The 17,741-nt window shown below is 37.8% G+C and overlaps 1 protein-coding gene across 8 annotated transcripts in view; it reads right to left on the bottom strand.

The window, feature by feature from the left end:
- Positions 1–117: 117 nt before the first annotated feature.
- Positions 118–17,741, bottom strand: part of LOC122417842 (1-phosphatidylinositol 4,5-bisphosphate phosphodiesterase-like) — a 41,127-nt gene continuing 23,503 nt past the window's right edge. For 7 of the 8 annotated variants that reach the window (XM_043431665.1, XM_043431666.1, XM_043431671.1 and 4 more), the window contains 17 exons: positions 16,036–16,173; positions 12,950–13,029; positions 12,719–12,854; positions 12,103–12,203; positions 11,543–11,709; positions 11,250–11,460; positions 10,643–10,901; positions 9,783–9,980; positions 9,379–9,604; positions 8,727–8,884; positions 8,313–8,519; positions 7,785–8,157; positions 7,484–7,639; positions 6,084–6,261; positions 5,874–5,936; positions 3,178–3,628; positions 118–2,720 (listed from right to left, as the gene is read on the bottom strand). In XM_043431665.1, the coding sequence (XP_043287600.1) occupies positions 2,652–2,720; positions 3,178–3,628; positions 5,874–5,936; positions 6,084–6,261; positions 7,484–7,639; positions 7,785–8,157; positions 8,313–8,519; positions 8,727–8,884; positions 9,379–9,604; positions 9,783–9,980; positions 10,643–10,901; positions 11,250–11,460; positions 11,543–11,709; positions 12,103–12,203; positions 12,719–12,854; positions 12,950–13,029; positions 16,036–16,173 (3,171 nt within the window). In that variant the 3' untranslated portion in view covers positions 118–2,651. The remainder of the gene's footprint in view (positions 2,721–3,177; positions 3,629–5,873; positions 5,937–6,083; positions 6,262–7,483; positions 7,640–7,784; positions 8,158–8,312; positions 8,520–8,726; positions 8,885–9,378; positions 9,605–9,782; positions 9,981–10,642; positions 10,902–11,249; positions 11,461–11,542; positions 11,710–12,102; positions 12,204–12,718; positions 12,855–12,949; positions 13,030–16,035; positions 16,174–17,741) is intronic. The other variant, XM_043431672.1, reaches the window with a different exon arrangement.

Below are 17,741 nucleotides of genomic sequence, written 5' to 3'. Positions count from 1 at the left end.
ATGCAGAAAATTGGAAATTTTAATCTCGAAAGGTCAGGGCCCCAAATGACGATGTTGGGTCGAGGGTTTACGATCACGTGTGTAAATGGAGATTAATTAAATGAGGAAGCGACGGAATTTCAGTTTTTTCATTCCTTCAACTTTTATTCTCCTCCTCGATCCACGGACTCCTTTATTTTCTCTCCTTCTCTCAAACGTTCTCGACTCGTAATTTTTTCGTTTAATATACAGGTTAAAATAATAATTTACGTAAATAACATTATTATATAGTGAAAACAACGATTTACGAAAAATCGTCATAACGCTAAATTCTCGTGCTCGAAAGATTTTGTTTGTGTGTTTAAAGTTTCGTGACTTTTTTTTATGTACAACTCCTCCTCGATTGGATTTTGTATCCTTTTTCCTTCGTTTCACAAAAGCTCTCCCTCCCTCTCGTTCGTATTTTCACATCTGCACGAGTTTAAGTTCGAGGAGTCTCGAATGAAGACTAAAATTCTTTAATCAACTCCAGCAAGGTACTTTACTCTTAGGACAGAGATATTTCGTTCCAATGAAATTTCGATTTTCCTGCTATTTGCCATCAGTCTTAAATCATTGTCTGAGAAACTTTCTTTCGCTTTGAACGACTCAAGAGGTCAGCCTGAACCGGACTCTCAGATTTATATCAAATTTGTGAGATTTTCATTGAGTTTCAAACGAAAATAATCTTTTCGAAATTATATATCGAGCTGCTTATCCGCACCTTTGGAAAATCCAGCAATTGATTCATGCTAAAAATCAGCTCGTGGCTGAAAATATTCGATATTTTCCTGCTTGAAAAACGATAAATCTTCTGGACTCAGGATCCCCTCCGAAGTCGCTTTCCATTGAATTTTCCTCAATTCCGATGTCTTTTCGAAGCTTTGATCAATATTCAGGCTTAACCTCAAGCTCAAACTGACTCGATTACCGATTGAAAAACCATTTCGAGCCCAAACTCCAATTGGGAATGAATATCGAAACTGAAAACTCCGCAAGTCGAAATTTCACGTTTAATTTCACCAATATCTCCATCATTATGAATAATAATGAATTAATATTAATAATCATAGCTTCCAGAACAATGCTCTATTCGTTTTGTTGCATCATTATTTCTGCACTGTGTGTATTATACTCTGTTTTTCATTTAATTATCTTGATTTTTTCTTCTTCTTATTTTTATTTTTTTTTTCTTTGCTTTTCATTTTTGTTTTTTCAATAGAATTCGTTAGGCAATAACATTATATTCGAACTAGGAAACCTGAGGAGAGACACTCGAGGCGAAACGTGGAGGGGCGGTGGGGAGTTTGGCGAGAGAATCAATTTCCGGTAGGAAATATTCCCAGCGCAGTTTCTCGCACAATGTCCCTCGCTAATGATACGACACAGTATCTTGTTGTTATTCTCTTTCGTAACTTATATCTGTACTTTTGTTAACTCATCTCTTCATTAATTATAATCTATAAAGACTTGACTAGATCACGTTTTTTAGTTATTGACTGCTCGGTCTACTCGCTCGCGCTACCACGTGGGATGAGACTCTTATAAAAAAATATTGAGGGTAGATGAACTAGCTACGATTACTTGTAAATACACGCATATGCAGAATATTCCAGGAGCAATGTTCGTTGGTGAAATTTAAAGCGCAGACTCGAATTCCGAGCTGAAACATTTGGAAAGGACTTTCGATTGGAGTGAGACGAACAAGTGTTCTCGTTCTATGGCACATGGCGCTTCAACGCTTGCAGATAGAGCGAAATATCATAGGAGCAATATTGTAGAGCATCGAATTCTCTACGAAAAAGGTCCTTACGACCATTTCTCTTCCTTCGATACTTTGGTCTCGAGAGCCCGTCGAAAAAACCTCGTCCGAACCGATTTCTGCGGCGTGGAAATCCAGGCCTCGTCCCATGCGCTCTCAGGCCTAAAGTACCGGCGATACGACGACGCTGCCGGGAACTTTTTTATAGGAAATTCAATTCTCTACAACATTGGTCCTATCGAATTTTGCTCTATTGTCAACCGTTTCTTCAGTTTTCGAGGAAAATTAAAACTTCTCAGGATTTTTCGACTCGGATCTCGTCTCTGGGCTCGAATTATTCACGTTCTGCGTCACTGATCTTGGCACATCCTGTATATGTAATATGTATATGCCCACATCTGTAGAATATCTACAAATACAAGAATATATATACACGTATATTTGTATCTATTATTTTAGATTTATTTCGTTTAGGTTTTTCCTGTAGGGTTTTGTTGCTTGAATATCGTACTGTTGGTTGTTTTTGTTGTTTTCATCACGACGCCGATTGGCGTCTGGACAGGTCGAGAAACGACCGCGCGCTAACGCGAAGACTCGAACTTGTTCCCAATTCCAATAGTTTTGTTTCTTTCTTTCTTAACGCTTTTATAACGATAGTAATAAATTAATCTTACGGTTTCGAAGGTCGTACTCGCACGCGCGCGTGTGTGTGTGTGTGTGTGTGTGTGTGTGTTTTTTTCACTCGTCGTTTCTCCGAGATTCTTTGTTTCTCCGAGTGAACCTTCTACTACCGTATTAATTCCATGTTTATCAGTTAAACTAAGAATCGTCAGGAAGGTTTTTCAACGTCTCAACCAGGACGACATTCTCATCAGACGTAGAACTCGTTCTTTGGACCCAACTCGTACTCTATCTCCTCGTTCTTGTACGTTTCCATTGCCTGATTCAGAATTTTTCATTAAATCGTTTACAAAAGGAATATAAAACAGAGGCCAAGTAAATATAAATAAAAATTGTCGAAATCGTGGAAGATAAAACTTTTAAAGGCGAGGAAGACAACGAACGATTAATTGAATAATAAAGAGGAAATAAAAATCGTGACAAACGATTATTTTACCAAGGATAATGAGCAAAGTGAAATAGTTTAGGCCTGAAATGGGCCGGTATGGAGGGGTTTGTAAAGTAAAACGTTGCTAAGGCTGATAATGCAACAAAACTGAAATTCAAATAACGATAAACAAAATACAGAAAAATAATGAAACTAAATAATAAAAAATATTTAGGATAAAAATTGGTAAATTTAATATGAAGGAAGGAAGAGAGAAAAAACAGTTGTAAATTTTTTTATCATAGGGTTAAAAAACGATTGTAAAAAAGTGAAAATTCAATGGACTTACCACGTTAATGTCCTTTTGCAATTCCTCGATTTGCTCATTGTGAATCATTCTAAGTTTCTCTTTCTCACGTTCTTGAATCTTTTGTGCAACTCTTCGTTCTTCCATAAATTTTTTCGTATTGTTTTGCTGTTTTTCCCTCAGTCTGCCTTCCTTGATGCCTCGAGTTTTGAGGCTTTTGTCGTTCATAACTTCGCGGGTCGATTCCACCGAGAGCCTTGCTTGGCGTGCCTTCATCTCTTTTATTTCTCGATCGTGTCTCGCCGCCAGCTGCTTCGTTTGGGCCGATTGAGCGGCTGTACAAAGCTTTCGCAATTGATCGCGTCGTTCCTCGAGGTGAGAGCGCACGAGCTCGCGCTCTTCGCATCTCTGACGCTCCGCGAGGTGCGACCATTGGGCTGTTTGCTCCGAAACTGCTCGGCGGACTATCGGATCCCTCGACAATTCCGCTTTGCTGCCATTTCCCAAATGATCGTATTAACTTTTAATCTTACAATTTATAATAAATTTTATTTTTTTTTCTACTTTCCTAACTGCGACACTAAGCTAAATTATTCTTTTATCATCAATCACATATTTTTACAGAGACGACTACGACGAGTAACTTTTTTCTACTGCAAACGTTCTACGACTACAATAAATCGAGGAGATATCTCAATGAAACCATCAACCCTTCAAGAACATCGATTAATTCGTTAAAAAACTTGCGGCGAAATCACTCGAGAGGCGATCTTAGTTCAAATCATTTTTGAAAACGATCCTCTTGTAAGAGAATTTCAAAAACAATCGTGTCAGTGAGTTTGCCGGTGTAAGGATTTTTGAAAATTTTTTTCTACGGAGAATAGAAGAAAAAAGCTTAAAAAATTAACGAGTTTTTGGAATACGATCAAAAATCCAAGTAATTTTGGTCGCTACAGTTTTCTTTTTTTAAGGTAGGAGCCGCGCGACAATCGATGTTAGACGAACTCGTGATTTTTGAATTATATAATTTTTACGTCATAAAATTTCATATGGCTAAAGGATTTAATAGGTTACCGAAGATTATATCAAGAAATTTACGATCAAAAATAGAAATATATAACACGGCATCTTGTGAGAAACCCATCCCGCCAACACTATGATTGCAGAATTCATTTCCTTATCGATTAGATATAGTTTATGTTAAAATTGCTCCTCATTAATTATATTATAAAGATTCCAATGTGACCATAAAAATCTAGGGCCACTGACTCATTCGAAGAGAATTTTTTAAATAATCTCGATGAAAACTCAGAAAATGGCAGGAGATCGACTGCCATGAAGTGGCTCGAAATAAGCAATCATAAGATATTTCTAATAATAAATTATTAAATATGATCTTGTATAAATTTATACGAATACAGTTTAAATTGCCCTAAGATTTATTCAATACAGAAAACCTTTCTTATAACATATTTTATTTCGACGATTAATAAATAGTCATTTGAGCGCAGAGTCGCGCAACTCTTACCTTAAGATGATGGATCAGTCGGTAATCACAACCGTGAGTGCGAGAGAGATAGCTGCAAATTTTGAAAAGGAAATTTTTCCAGATCGTTCGTCTGATCGAAAAAATAAAAATGTCATCGGATTTTTGCCATCGTGCTGCGTACGATGACATTTTTATTATTTTAATCGGACGAACGATGTCGAAGAGTTTCAATTTCAAAAATTCGAGGTGTGATTACCGACTGATCCATCATCTTAAATGAAAACGAATGAAGGAGGTTACGAGGGTGAGAGGTAAAAGTTCAAAAGATATGAGAACCATTGATTAACGATGATGGGAATAATGATCAATAGTTGATTGGCAACATCGCTAAATGCTCTGTAAAAATTGGTTTGATCGTTAACCGATTCCTGAAGAGTTGAATAGTTGATAAGATTATTGTTTCAATCCTGAAAAGATCGATAGTACGACGAAGTGAATGTAACTACATTGAAACATTGATTCTTACATTGAATCAATCTAGAAATTAAGTGGAAGAGAGAAAGTGAGAGAAAAATGAGCTCTGGACGAATGTGAGAACAAACCATGTAGAAGAGAGATAAAAGAAAAGAATGTTATGGCACATACGAGAGGGAAGCAAACGTGAACACACTCAATTAAACAGCTATACTGCAGTTATTGCACAATGGCGTCTATATAGAGAAGAATAATTATATTCGAACTTGTTATAGAAAAGCAGTCCTCAGGCTATGTACATATAGGTTATCAGACGAATATCACAATTAGCTAGAGTGTAAAACAACATTAAGGGCTTTGAAAAACGAAATGATTTGAAGCCAGAAAATCGAGAAGCCTCAAAAGAAAATTTGAGATTTTATTGAGCCAAAAACTATATTTTTTGGATGAGAAATTGAAATAGAGAAAAGTGCCAATAAGAGGAAAAATTGACTGATTTATGTATGGTAGGAAAACTCGAAGTGAGTTTTTTGCTGTGTTTTTGGTAATAGAAATCATTTCATTTGTTACAAGCCAACATCGAACGTAGCAATAGTGTGTGAAAGTACAGTTTAGTTAACTATAGAGTTTTGTTAAGACGAGATTAAAAATCTCGAAATATTAAGCTATGTTAATAAAGATATTTGATTTAATTTAAATGATTAAAAGTTCAAAGTGTTTCTATATTTTAAGTTCAATTGAGATTTGTTAAATTCTGTCACCATCTCGCACGCACCTGCTGTTTGCAGCTCCGACAAACTCTGTCGTCGTGCTTGCGTCAGATGAATGATCGAGCTGTCTTTTTTTTGTCAATTTCATGCGCGATAAAAAAGACTCGTTCACACATTTGGAAACAAATAACGAGTAAAAAAAAAATATGTAAAAAAAAACAATACGATAATAAACGAATGAGAGAGTAAAATAATGTGGAAAGTTTATTACTTACTTTTTTCCTTTTATAAGTTTTTCAATTGCAGCGCATTGTTGCTTTTGGACGGTAAGCTTTTCCTTTTGATGTTTTTTCCTCAATGAGTCGAGATCTTTTTGTTGCTTGCGAGCCATTTTTTGATAGCCCTTTTCCTGACGCAGCGAATCGCCAGTTATTGGCTCGAATTCCATTATTTCTATTCAATGAACATAACAATTTTTTACTGTTACTGTTATAAATCATCATTTCTCTTGATATTATGGAAGTAACGGCACCGTTACTGAGCCGTTAACGTCACTATTTTTGTGCTGCTACCGTCAGAATGACCTAACGTGAACGGCCAGTTCACGTTAGAGTTTCTGTGTTGTTACCATCGTAGTAACTACAGCATTACTGTACCGTTACTGTTGTAGTTTCGGTGCCGTTATTGTGCCTTTACACTAAAACCGTTGCTGATCCGTTACCCTCACTAAAACAGCACCGTTACCGTCATAGTTTCAGCGCTGGTATTGTCCCCCTATTGTCGCCGTTACTGAACCGTTACCCTCGCAGTGACAGTACCGTTACTGTGCCGTCGTCGCCACTATTTATGTGCCGTTATCGTCAAAATGACCATTGAAGTTACAGTTCCATTGCATTTACCACCATAGTTACTGCACCGTTTCGTGCCGTTACCGTTACTATTACTTTGCCGTTAGCACAGTCACTACCATGCCGTTAACGTCACATTTACCGTTATCGTTAACTCTACAGTTCCTATTTAGTTTCTGTGTTCATCATAGTAACGCCATGTTTTTATGCCGTCGCATTGTCACCGTAATGGAACCGTTACCCTCACAGTAACGGTACCGTTACTATGCCGTTACCGTCTTCATTTCTGTGCTACTTTATCGTTAAAATGAAAGTGCAACGATAGTGTTACAAAATTCTTGTGCAGTTGCTGTGCCGTTACCATCTTAGTTGCTGCGTTATTTGTAGCATTACCGTTATCCCTACCGAACCGTTACCCTTACTATCACAGCACTATTACCGTACCGTGATCGTCTTCATTACTGTGCGGCTAGCGTCAAAGTTACCGTCTACTGTTCTTAGACGATTACGGCCATCGTTACCGTTATCGAGCTAATGTTACCGTACCGTTAACGTTAATGTTAACTTTGCTACTTTTTCTGACACTTCCTCGATTCTTCGCCGTTATTATACTACTCTAGTACGCTCTAAGCTAGTTTTACTATTTTACTAAGTTGACTTGCTTCTCGTTCTACTATTTTCCTTTCCTTCCATATCGCTATTGCTGTTGCATAGTCTGACTTTAAGGTACAACGAAAGTCGTTTTCAATATTCAGAATGCGGCAACGTACTGTTGAGGTTCCAAGTATTACTTTTTTCGTGTTTTACCGAAATTCGTAATAACGCACCTCTCGCTTTGGCAGCTTCTTGCAAATGGCGAGACTGCGAGGAATCTCCCATCCCTTTTGTATCACTATCCTCGCTACCAAAACCTCGCAATTTAGCTTGAGCCGTTACATCTGTTTTCCTCGCTGCTTTTGGAGCCGTTAAGGCATCCATAAGATCTGTAAAATGAAAGAAAAAAATTAGAAGCATGCACATTTTTGGGAAATCGTATAATAAGCATTCATCGAGCGTTTATAAAAAATATAAAAAACCACTTAATTTGAGAGCTCTAATTGTAAAAATACGGGTACGAATTGTATTCACCTTGAAAACCATCTGGCACGTAAATCTTAATCTCTATGTTGCAAAAGAGCATTGGAAGGGACATTGGAAAATTGGCCTCTGTACGAAGTGCAATGTGGCGATAGCCCGACTGTAGGCCATCGAGTGGAACGATTCTTTGGCCAAGAAGACGACCATTGGATTCGTCATATACGGCGAAACGTAACGCTGCGAGATCCGGCAAAACGACTTTTCTGAAGAGAAATGGCTCCTCGTTGTATACCGGATTTAGACCGTTCGCCTGTACCGTCCTCGTTCGGAATTCTTTTCTTATTGTGTCTGTCGGTAATCCGTACATTTCTACCTCTACGTAAGTGCCTACTTTCTTGTCGGAAAGAAATTGTCCCGCGATTACCTGGAATTCAAAAAACGGTAAATTCAGCGTTTAAACAATTTTCGTCTTATTTTCCAATTTTCTACCTTTAAATTTCTGTTAGTTCTCACAACAATCTCCGAAAGTGGCATTTTTTAAAAAGTTTTCTAGAATCATACAAAGATTCCCAGACTCACTTGCACACTACACTGAGTAGCAATGACCCCATCTACAGGACTTTCGGCAAAAGGGTCGAAGCTTCGATCCGCCCTCCTCATGAAATCAGGCTTAAGTAAATAACCGGAAGATCCATTGTATTCGAATTTTCCCTGATTCAATTGCATCGGGAGGTCGGCCGTTTGGAAATTGAGAGAGACCATTTGGCAACCTGCGTTCCAAAAAACCTGCACAAACATATAAATCGACAGAGTCAATTTATCGTCGAGAACTGAGAGAGTTATTTATGGAGACTTTTAAAGTGATTGAAGAGAAAACAATTTTGCTGCTTCGGAGTTAACATTTTTAGAAAAGTTAACAACGAAAAAAGCAAATTTTTCAACAATCAAACGATAATTATTAATCATTTTCATCCAAAATTTATCTGCACATACCTGTGGCATATAATTGGAAGAATCTGCTCGAGTGCCCTTTGGATAAATTCGGCTCATTTGTCGTTTATTGTAATTAACAAATTCGATAGCCGATGTCTTGAGATGATTTAGGCCCGATGTTTCGGCGAAGGAAGACATGTTGTGATGGCAATTTTTCTCTGCAAATACAAAAACAAAAAGAGTCAAGATCCACTGTTTTCTTATATTCCAAAAAAAATGAAAGTCCATTAGATATAATTCGTGTCGAATACAGTATTTGTTTAAATTTACTTCCAAACATCGTTAGATATTGAAATTATGAGAAGAAATGTCTCCGGCAATTTTTCGCTCCGAAGCTCGAGCGATGAATAAGCGTCGAGTTAGTATATCAACCAATGAGATGGGGAGAGAGGAAAGAATGGGCGTGGCGGACGCCCAGTACTCGCGCTCCGCCCAGAAGCTTGTCACAACGCCGCGGGTTGGCTTTCACTAAGTCACTAATTTCTAATCAGCTGTGAGTCGCAGATAAAAATGGCCAAGAACTTTTCTCCTCACAATTGGACGTTCCGTTAATCCTGAGAATTCTAGCAACGTCTCAACAAATCCTTCGTATATGTTACATATTAATGAAGACACGAGTGGATCCGGAAGTAAGAAACCTCAACTGACTCACGTTCGGCAACGTCGAAGCCTTGAAATTTGATGGGTTGGGCATAATTGACCATTGATGATAGCCAGGGATGGACGTTTGTCGTACTTCCGGTATAAGGCTGGACGACAGCGAGTTCCAAACTGTCACCGAGACCTGCTGGCCCGGGTCCACTCTGTGACGAATGTTTTTGCGTGGAAGCGACCACAACATCAACGGATACGACTTCTTCTTGGAAAACGTCCGAATCCTGGTCGCAGAACAAGCACAATTAGTGCGACGATTATTCTCCACTAACAATAATTCGAACGATCATATTCGCTTTTGAGACTCAGACAAAAATTTAGACTCTTTGGTGATGCGTGATCAACTGTTTGTAACGAATTTAAACAATGGCCAGGTTCAGACGATATTTCAGATGAAATTACCACTGATTGTTGTTCAACAACTGCAGCAACTGTTGGCGGTGCGCTGGGGTCTTCTTTGACTTCATCTTCTATGACGAATTGTCCCTGTTTGAATAGTTCGAGTTCTCGTTTTTCAACTTCGGACTTGAGTCGCTTGTTCTTTATGAGGATCTTCCGCTTGAGCATACTGGGTGGTGGAAGAGGTACACCGGCTTCTAACTGCGAGACAAACCGAGTTAAACAGAGGATTAAACGATGTTTCGAGAGGGTCTAATCATCGCAGTTCATCAGCTGTGGATGAGTTTGCACAGGGATTGTCGAATAATCAAGTAACCGTGATGGGGAGCAGTGAATTGAGAGGTAGGGGGATGAAAGATAAAGGCGTCCTAGGCTCTTCATCGAGGGAATGTGGGAGAAGGGGTCGAGGATCACAGAGGAACGTGTCGAAGCATGAATATCTCTCTGTGTATACATGACGTGCCTGGATCAACACAATCAGCTGTGAATTACGAAACTTCACGTACAGGCTTGCTCAAAAGTAACGGTTAAGCTTTCAAACTTTCAGAGCAGAAGGATCAAGCAATTCTGAAGCGATTACTTCCTGAGCATTTTTTTCTGCGACCTATATTTCGTCAGATATTGAAAGATTAGTTGGACAGCCAATGAGAAGCGCGTTTCGCCTACCGACGCTATCGCTCATTGGCTAGTCCGCGTCGTCCCCACTCTCCGCTCGCTCGCGGCCGAGGACCGATTAATTATTCAATAACTCCTCAACGAGACGTCACAGAGAAAAATACCCAAAGACTTTTCTCTTCAGAATTTTCTCCTCTAACGAATGGCCACGATTCCTACACAATTTTTCAAACAGCCTGTACACGTACCGGGTATTCCTTGAGAGGTTCACGGAGCAACAGGTCCCCGAGAATCTCATCACAATATTTGGCGAGTTTGTACTGTTGTCCCTTGCTGCAATGATTCTCGAAGCTCAGTATGACTGGATATTCGGAAGTTACGAATGCTGTGTCCCTCACAGCATAAATCACATCTTTGAAGAGTATATCGGTGCACATCGCTTTACCATGAGTTATTATCGGTTCCTCATCCTCGCCTTTGCCGTCCCAACAATCTAGCTCGACGCACCTTTCGTTTCGTTCGTTCAAACAGACTTTCAATAATTTTTAAACCCAACACAATTTACCTTTTACTTCTAGCAACGATCAATTTTTTCAATTAATTTTCTTACAAACTTCTCACTAAACTTATCCGGAAAATCGACCACCTCAACGATTTCTTATTTACTCCAATCCAAGTAATCTACCAACTTTCTTCATCGAATTGAAAATTCATTGAAAACAATTGACTGTAAATTCGTTTAAGCAGCAATTTGATTATAAATGGTGGATAAATTATCGACATTTTTTTTAAACATTCAATTATCCTTGGTAATAATGTTTATAAATAAAATTTTGATCGCAAATTCATTCTCACCTGCATCCGGCCAGTAAAACTTGTCTGTACATCTCGACGCTGCTCTTACCACCGAACTGACGACCACTCAAATAAGTATTGTGACTGGAGTTTATGTAATAATGTGCAAGTGGTTGATCCATGTCCATGTAAACATCGAGTCTATCGAGAAAGACTGGTGCATTTTCGTCAGACATCAGGTACCTTATGAAACCATCTTTGGTCATTGTTTCTGTAAATACAATGGAGTTTTTACCCTCCGTCGCAAGCGGACGGATGAAATAAAAGTAATGCGTCATTGACGTAACAACTACTTTGATTTCTCGCTGTCTCGTTCTTCTCATAATCGTTTATTATCTCCGACGCCCTTTTCTTGTCGTAAAGTGGATACAAGATCTCATTCAGGGTCGGGTCCCGTTGCTTCTCGTTCAGAAATGTTATCAGCTGTTCAAGATTTATCGTGTCAGCTTTTCCCTGCGTTCTGTTGCGAGAGACCGATCGTAAAAAAGGTCAATATTTTAAAATCATTGAATAAAATTATTTGCATTTTACTTTATAGTTTAAAAATATTTTTCAGCTCATTAACTTTGTTTCGAAGCGTCCAAATTTTCGAGTTCAATTATAAAATCAATCCTTTTTCGTTGATTGTTTTTTAAAACAATCTCGAAGTTAATAAAAAATTAAGCGATTTCGGTGAGCTATTTTTATTTCGAGAATCTTCATTCCTTCGTTTTTGAGCAGAAAAGTACTGTAGCTTTTTTATTATTTGAAAACTCGAGTAGATCCGGACCTTTTCACCGTCCAACGAATTTTAACATCCTGCAGAACTGTTTTAATTAATTATATTATCGTTAAAATGGATGAATATACAAACATTGATTGGAAGAGTTCCTCTATGTCATTTCTCGGACAAATCTTGTGGTAGAGGTCGTAAAAAGCATCGAAAGTGAAATCCTCGGGCTCGATAACGTCGTTCTAAAAATAGAGAAATGCTAATTATTGTTAGAGGCCAAGAAAATGGGGAGTCTATTAACTTTTTTTGTATATCTCTTTTTCTCCTCATTTAAAAACTTTACTTAAAAATTTTACTTAAAAACTTTACCTCATTTTCATCAATACTTCATCACATTCGTTATAAATTTATTATTATTATTTTTTTTTCATTTTATCGAAACTATTTAATAATAGACGAAGTTTCATTTATACCTCAAATTGTATCGTTCTTCGTTTAATTTTGTGTAATTATTTCATTCGTCCCAGTTTTTTCATTGAATTCTTATTTTATATGAAAAACGAGGTTTTCGCATTGCAAATGGCCTCCAAAACATTGAATAATTTTGGAATCATTGGACAAAATCATGAAAATCTTTCGTTGAAACAAAGAAAAAAAGAAAACAGTGGAATACGTGAATAATTTTAGTCTTATTTGTCATGTTTCATTCGATAGAATTTCTCGAGGCAAAATTACATTGGAAACAGGAAAAGTTCACCTTTTCTTTAGGCAGGCCAAGGTCCGAGAGACACTGGTAGACGAGTTTTTCGGTTTTTCCGGAAGCGAAGGTCCTCGCGACGACCTTCACAGGTACTTTGCCATTGGGGTCGACCAGCATCCGTAACCTCATCCAACTGACAAGTGAAACAAATGAAATCAATGGTACGAATTGATCCAATATTGTTGGACTGCAAATCCGCCTGGGAACGAAGAATAAAATGACACTCACTGCTTTTTCAGACATGTCAGAGGACAAACATTGTTGGCTTTGACGTTGTGAGTGATTTTCCGGATCCCAGCGAGCCAAGTCTATCCGAGAAAAGAGATGAAAAATATGTTACTTCTATAAAAACGTTTTCGATATGAAATTTCTCCAAAACTGATTATAAAATTAATCATTTTTCGAACTTCAATGATTAAGGCAGATTAGAAAAGAAGGATTTTCGTAAATGAGTCCCGATTTTCGAATATTTTGAACCTCCACAAGCGCCAGTCTTCGAAGGCTCGATCTCATAAAAATGCTGATCACGTGGTTTCTATATAACGAAGAAAAAAGTAATTTCAACTTTAATTGGCAACGTCAGTTGAAAAACTTTGAAAAAAATCGTATTCAGAATTCCCAATCTGCATGTTCCAACGACACTTTTTCTCTAATCACAATATATATCATCTAAAAAATCATTCCGCAGGTTTTTTTTCCAACTTCGAGAGCGTCTCCGTGGTCGGTATTTCCAATGAATTTTCCTCTCTTTCCACAGTGAGTTCTCAACAGAGATCTCCATTCATAATATTCCTCCGGATTAAAATATTGAGTTTGAACGTTTGATTCGAGAGCTTGCTGGAGATTGATCACGCGCGAATGCGGCGCAGTCCGGTTGAGCTGAAAGGCAATCGAGCGGAGTAACGAGACGAGTCTCAAGGGCTTTCCTGAGGAAAACATACCGGGAGTGAAATCCTCCCTGAATTTATCCGTTTCTCTCGCTCTCTCGAGCGAAGATATTGCGCTTGAGGTGCGGACTCGAGACTCGATTACCAATTAGCGAAGGAGCATCTTCATTAAGGTGGAGGGTGAGATCGATTGATTGCGCAAGATTAAGGGGGTTGTGCAAGGCTGGAAAAGCTTTCTTGGAGGTCACGTGAATCCCGCGAGAGGGAAAGAAGTAGAAACAATGAAAAATCGTCTTCCGGCGGGGATTATTTGCTCGGTTGAATTAGCCGCTATTTTATAAACAAGAGAACTCGTAATGGCGCCTTAAATAATCGACGATTCCTGCTCTCCAAGGTCAATCGGATTGGAAAATCTCTGAGGAATTTTCGTTCCCAATAAAATTGAAGATAATCAAAGAAAGAGAGAGAAATAAGGAAAACGAATGACCGGATATCGTCCGATCGTTACAGCAATTGAATCCCGGCAGCTTCGGCTCGTAAATCCCCCCGAGAAATCCAAACTTGCGTCATCGAACACGTTCAATACGATTCGGAAGTAGAGAATACTGTCGAAACCTCGGGAATATGCTGCTTCGCGTGCGAATCCGATGTTTACTTATTTTTATTCATTATTTCACCTCGTTTTCCACATTCGCACGAACATTTACGAGTTTCGAACGCTAACAAACTGACAAGAAAAAGTTAAAATTCGGATGGACTCATTCACTCTTCGTTCTCTCGGACTGAAGATCAACTTTTTATTGAACTCAACTCAACTGGAAGTTCGCTCCTTTGTCTGCTTCCGAAACGTTTTTTTTTTTTTCATTCATTTTTATGAAAGATCCGCTCCATGATTTGTGGAATCATATTTCATGCTTTTGGCCTTCTAAGAAACTCGTGTTCGTTCTCAAGCTTGGGAAATTCAAATTTTTCAATAAAAATCCTCGTTTTTATTAAAAATCTCGGATTCACATTGAACTTTTCGCAATCAAGATCCTGAATATTCGTTGAAAATCATGGCTTTGTGCTGAAAATAACGAATTGCGAATGAAGCCAGTGATTTTTTACGAAATTTTGAAATTTCATATAAAAATTATGTTTTTCGATGAAAATCTTGAACCTTGATTCAAATTTTCCAATAAAAATAATGTTTTTTCATAAAATCTTGAATTTTTAATAAAAATCTTAAATCCTAAATGAAATTCCATCGTCTTTGAGTAAACTGTTGAAAAATTATGCGAAAAACATTTGAAATGTGTTCTCGAACTTTTAGAGAGCAGTGTACACAGTTCTTATCCGTTTTCTTCCCCCCACCCCTCCTCGTTTCCCTTTTGCCAGTTCCCTGCGAGAATTCCATCTTAAAAACGAATTTCCAAATCGACCAGGCATCGATTGAGCAACGGTCTCGCTCACTGGCATCGTAAATCACGCGTTTTAACGCCCACGCGATTCATCGTGTACGTACCCAGAGGTACACACACCGCTGAAGTGAACAGCACGAAACGACAAATCATTCGTGTTTGAACTATATTTAGAAAATCACTCGTGCAAAGGGGATGAAAGGGCTGTTTTTTCACACGCTCATAAAACTTTTTGTTTTCGTGAAAAACATATTTTTCTCCACGCAAAGCCAATCGAATCTTACTAATTTCTTGATCAACACGTCTCGAACGAAATTCTTACGAGTTCGTGGCTGCGCGGACGTGTGCCAACTTTTTTTATTGGCACATTTCGAATAAGCTTTCAATGCGCAGTTGAATGGGACAAAATCGAAGGGAATTTATCCCCGGAAATTTCCTAATCGTTGCAGGAACTCATCGTCTTTGACTTTTTTTTTTATCGAAAGATTGGATTTTTCGATCAGCAATGTTTTCGGTCCACACAAATTCGTGATTTTTGAAAATTTATATCGATTATATATCGAGATTTTGAATATTTTTGAAGTTTCAGAGGAGAATCGAAGATCTTGAAGGAATTGAGAAGAGTCAAAGGAGCAGCAACGCATAGAATTGCATCGTTTTAGGTCGATTATCTTATTGCGAAATTTTGAATTCCAGGAATTCGTACTTGGAATATTTGGGAACGAGAAATCGAGAGTCTACTCTCAAAAGTGAACGCTGGATTTAGAGAATCGATGAATTCCCAAGTTTCGCTTTACCGATCGATATGGACCGCCTCGAGAAGCTCGAGGGAGCAAAATTTACGCGCTAACTCGAAAGTCCGTTTTATTCGAAGCCGGTTTTATTACTCACGATTTTTATTTGCTTACCGAGTTTTTATTTATCTTTCAAGTTTAAATGCACGACTGATGCTTTCGGAATAAAACGAAAATATAACTTGCTCTGCGAGCTAGCTGTGCATGAGCTCTGAGTGAATTATAACACGTACCTTGGCGGTTGCGATGTCCGGACAGACGACGTGCTGATAATTTATGTTGGTATAGTCAACACCCGAGCATATGGTCAAACTCTTCTCTTCGAGCTGTTCTCCATGCTTCCCAACCAATTTGTCGTAAAGCTTTGGATCCTGAGAAACAACGATGGCTATTTAGTCAGCCTAATCGATCGAGATGAAAAACAAAATGGAAGATTTACTGTCAAAATTGTGCTTTTCGATCGACGATTAATTCGACAAAATCGGTTTAAAAATTTCAAATCATTTCCCTTCCATTTACTCATGATGCGAAGAATTTTTTTTTTATTTACTTCAAATTCTTATTATTAAACATTGTAATTCAAATATCGAATTAAATCGTTAATGAACTTGAAAATTAAAATGAAAAATTTAGCATTAAAAAACCATTTCAATCATAAAATACTCGAGAAATTTCATTCTCCTTCACAAAATGTTTCAAATAATTTTATTTTTATTGAAATTTTTATTGAAAAACAATGAAAATTGTTATTTTTTCATTAATCTGAAGAAATATTAAGAATTTTTTTCCTCGAGTAAAGTTTTATGAAAAAAAAAAACGTATTTTTTTAAATCGTACAAAAATATTCAAAATGTAGACGGCCCGATTGGACCTTTGCGACGTAAGCTTTCTTATAAAATTCAGAGGAGCAGCACAGAATTTTCTCACTCGGATGCTCCCAGTCGGTTTTCATACCGACATCAAAAGTTCAAAGTTCACAATCAAATTTTTCCTCACATTCGCTGTGGTTTCTATGTCATGTAAAAATAATATTTTTTTTTTTTTTTTTTTTTTTTTTCAGAATATTTTCTTTTATTATGATACGTTTCGGCCAAGAGCTTAGAACGAAGGAACTTGCACCTTCTTTAGAGACTTTGAAGTGTCAAAAAATGTTGGTTTTTATCATGATTTTGTATTTTCGTTTATCTCAAATCATTCGTTTGCTACTTTTTTTTTTTTTACTTTTTTTTCTTATTTTTTATTTTTTTTTACTATTTTTTTTTCTTTTTTTTTTTATTTTTCTTTTTTTACTATTTTTTCTTACTCCACTCAGGCCTTGACACAATCGGTCAAAATTATCTCCGAAAAATCTGCATTTTTTATCCTCATTTAGAATCGATCGTCCTCGCAGTTTTCGAGAGAAGAAAAAAAAAAAAAATATTAAAAAGCCTTTGAACTCGTCGGTGAACGGACGAGCTTAAACACGCGATTCTAATTACGCGCAGTCGGAAAATCAGATAATTTTCGCTCGTTAATTCTCCCCTAATTCATTAATGAAACACGGCAAGTTGTCCCGGGCCAAAGAAAGGTGAAATTGAGCGGCGCGGCAAGCCCGCCCGAACGCCGAATCCACGGAGGCGCGGGCGTGTTTGAAAGCGATTAGACACCGTTGCGTTTGTTTAAACATTGAAAAACAATATTTCCGAGGGAAACGTTTCACTTTGCCCGTCCCCACGCAGGGGAATTAATATTGAAAAATAGTCATCGTTGCGGTAACGAAAGTGGAGTTTTTATCAAAGAAAACAGGTGACAGAGAAGCTCGAAAAGGAACTCGCTGTTCGGGAGGCAAATGAGAAAGTTGTTCGTGTATATGAAAATTGGTGAAATTGTCGCTGGCAGATCCGAGAGATTTGACGATCCAACGAAATTGTTTATTCGAGCAACAACTCGCGTGGCGAGC

This window comes from Venturia canescens, chromosome 11, assembly GCF_019457755.1.
Source record: "Venturia canescens isolate UGA chromosome 11, ASM1945775v1, whole genome shotgun sequence".
Classification (NCBI taxonomy): Eukaryota; Metazoa; Arthropoda; class Insecta; order Hymenoptera; family Ichneumonidae; genus Venturia; species Venturia canescens.
The sequence above is the reverse complement of the archived record's forward strand: the minus strand, read 5'-3'. Positions and strand labels throughout refer to the sequence as shown.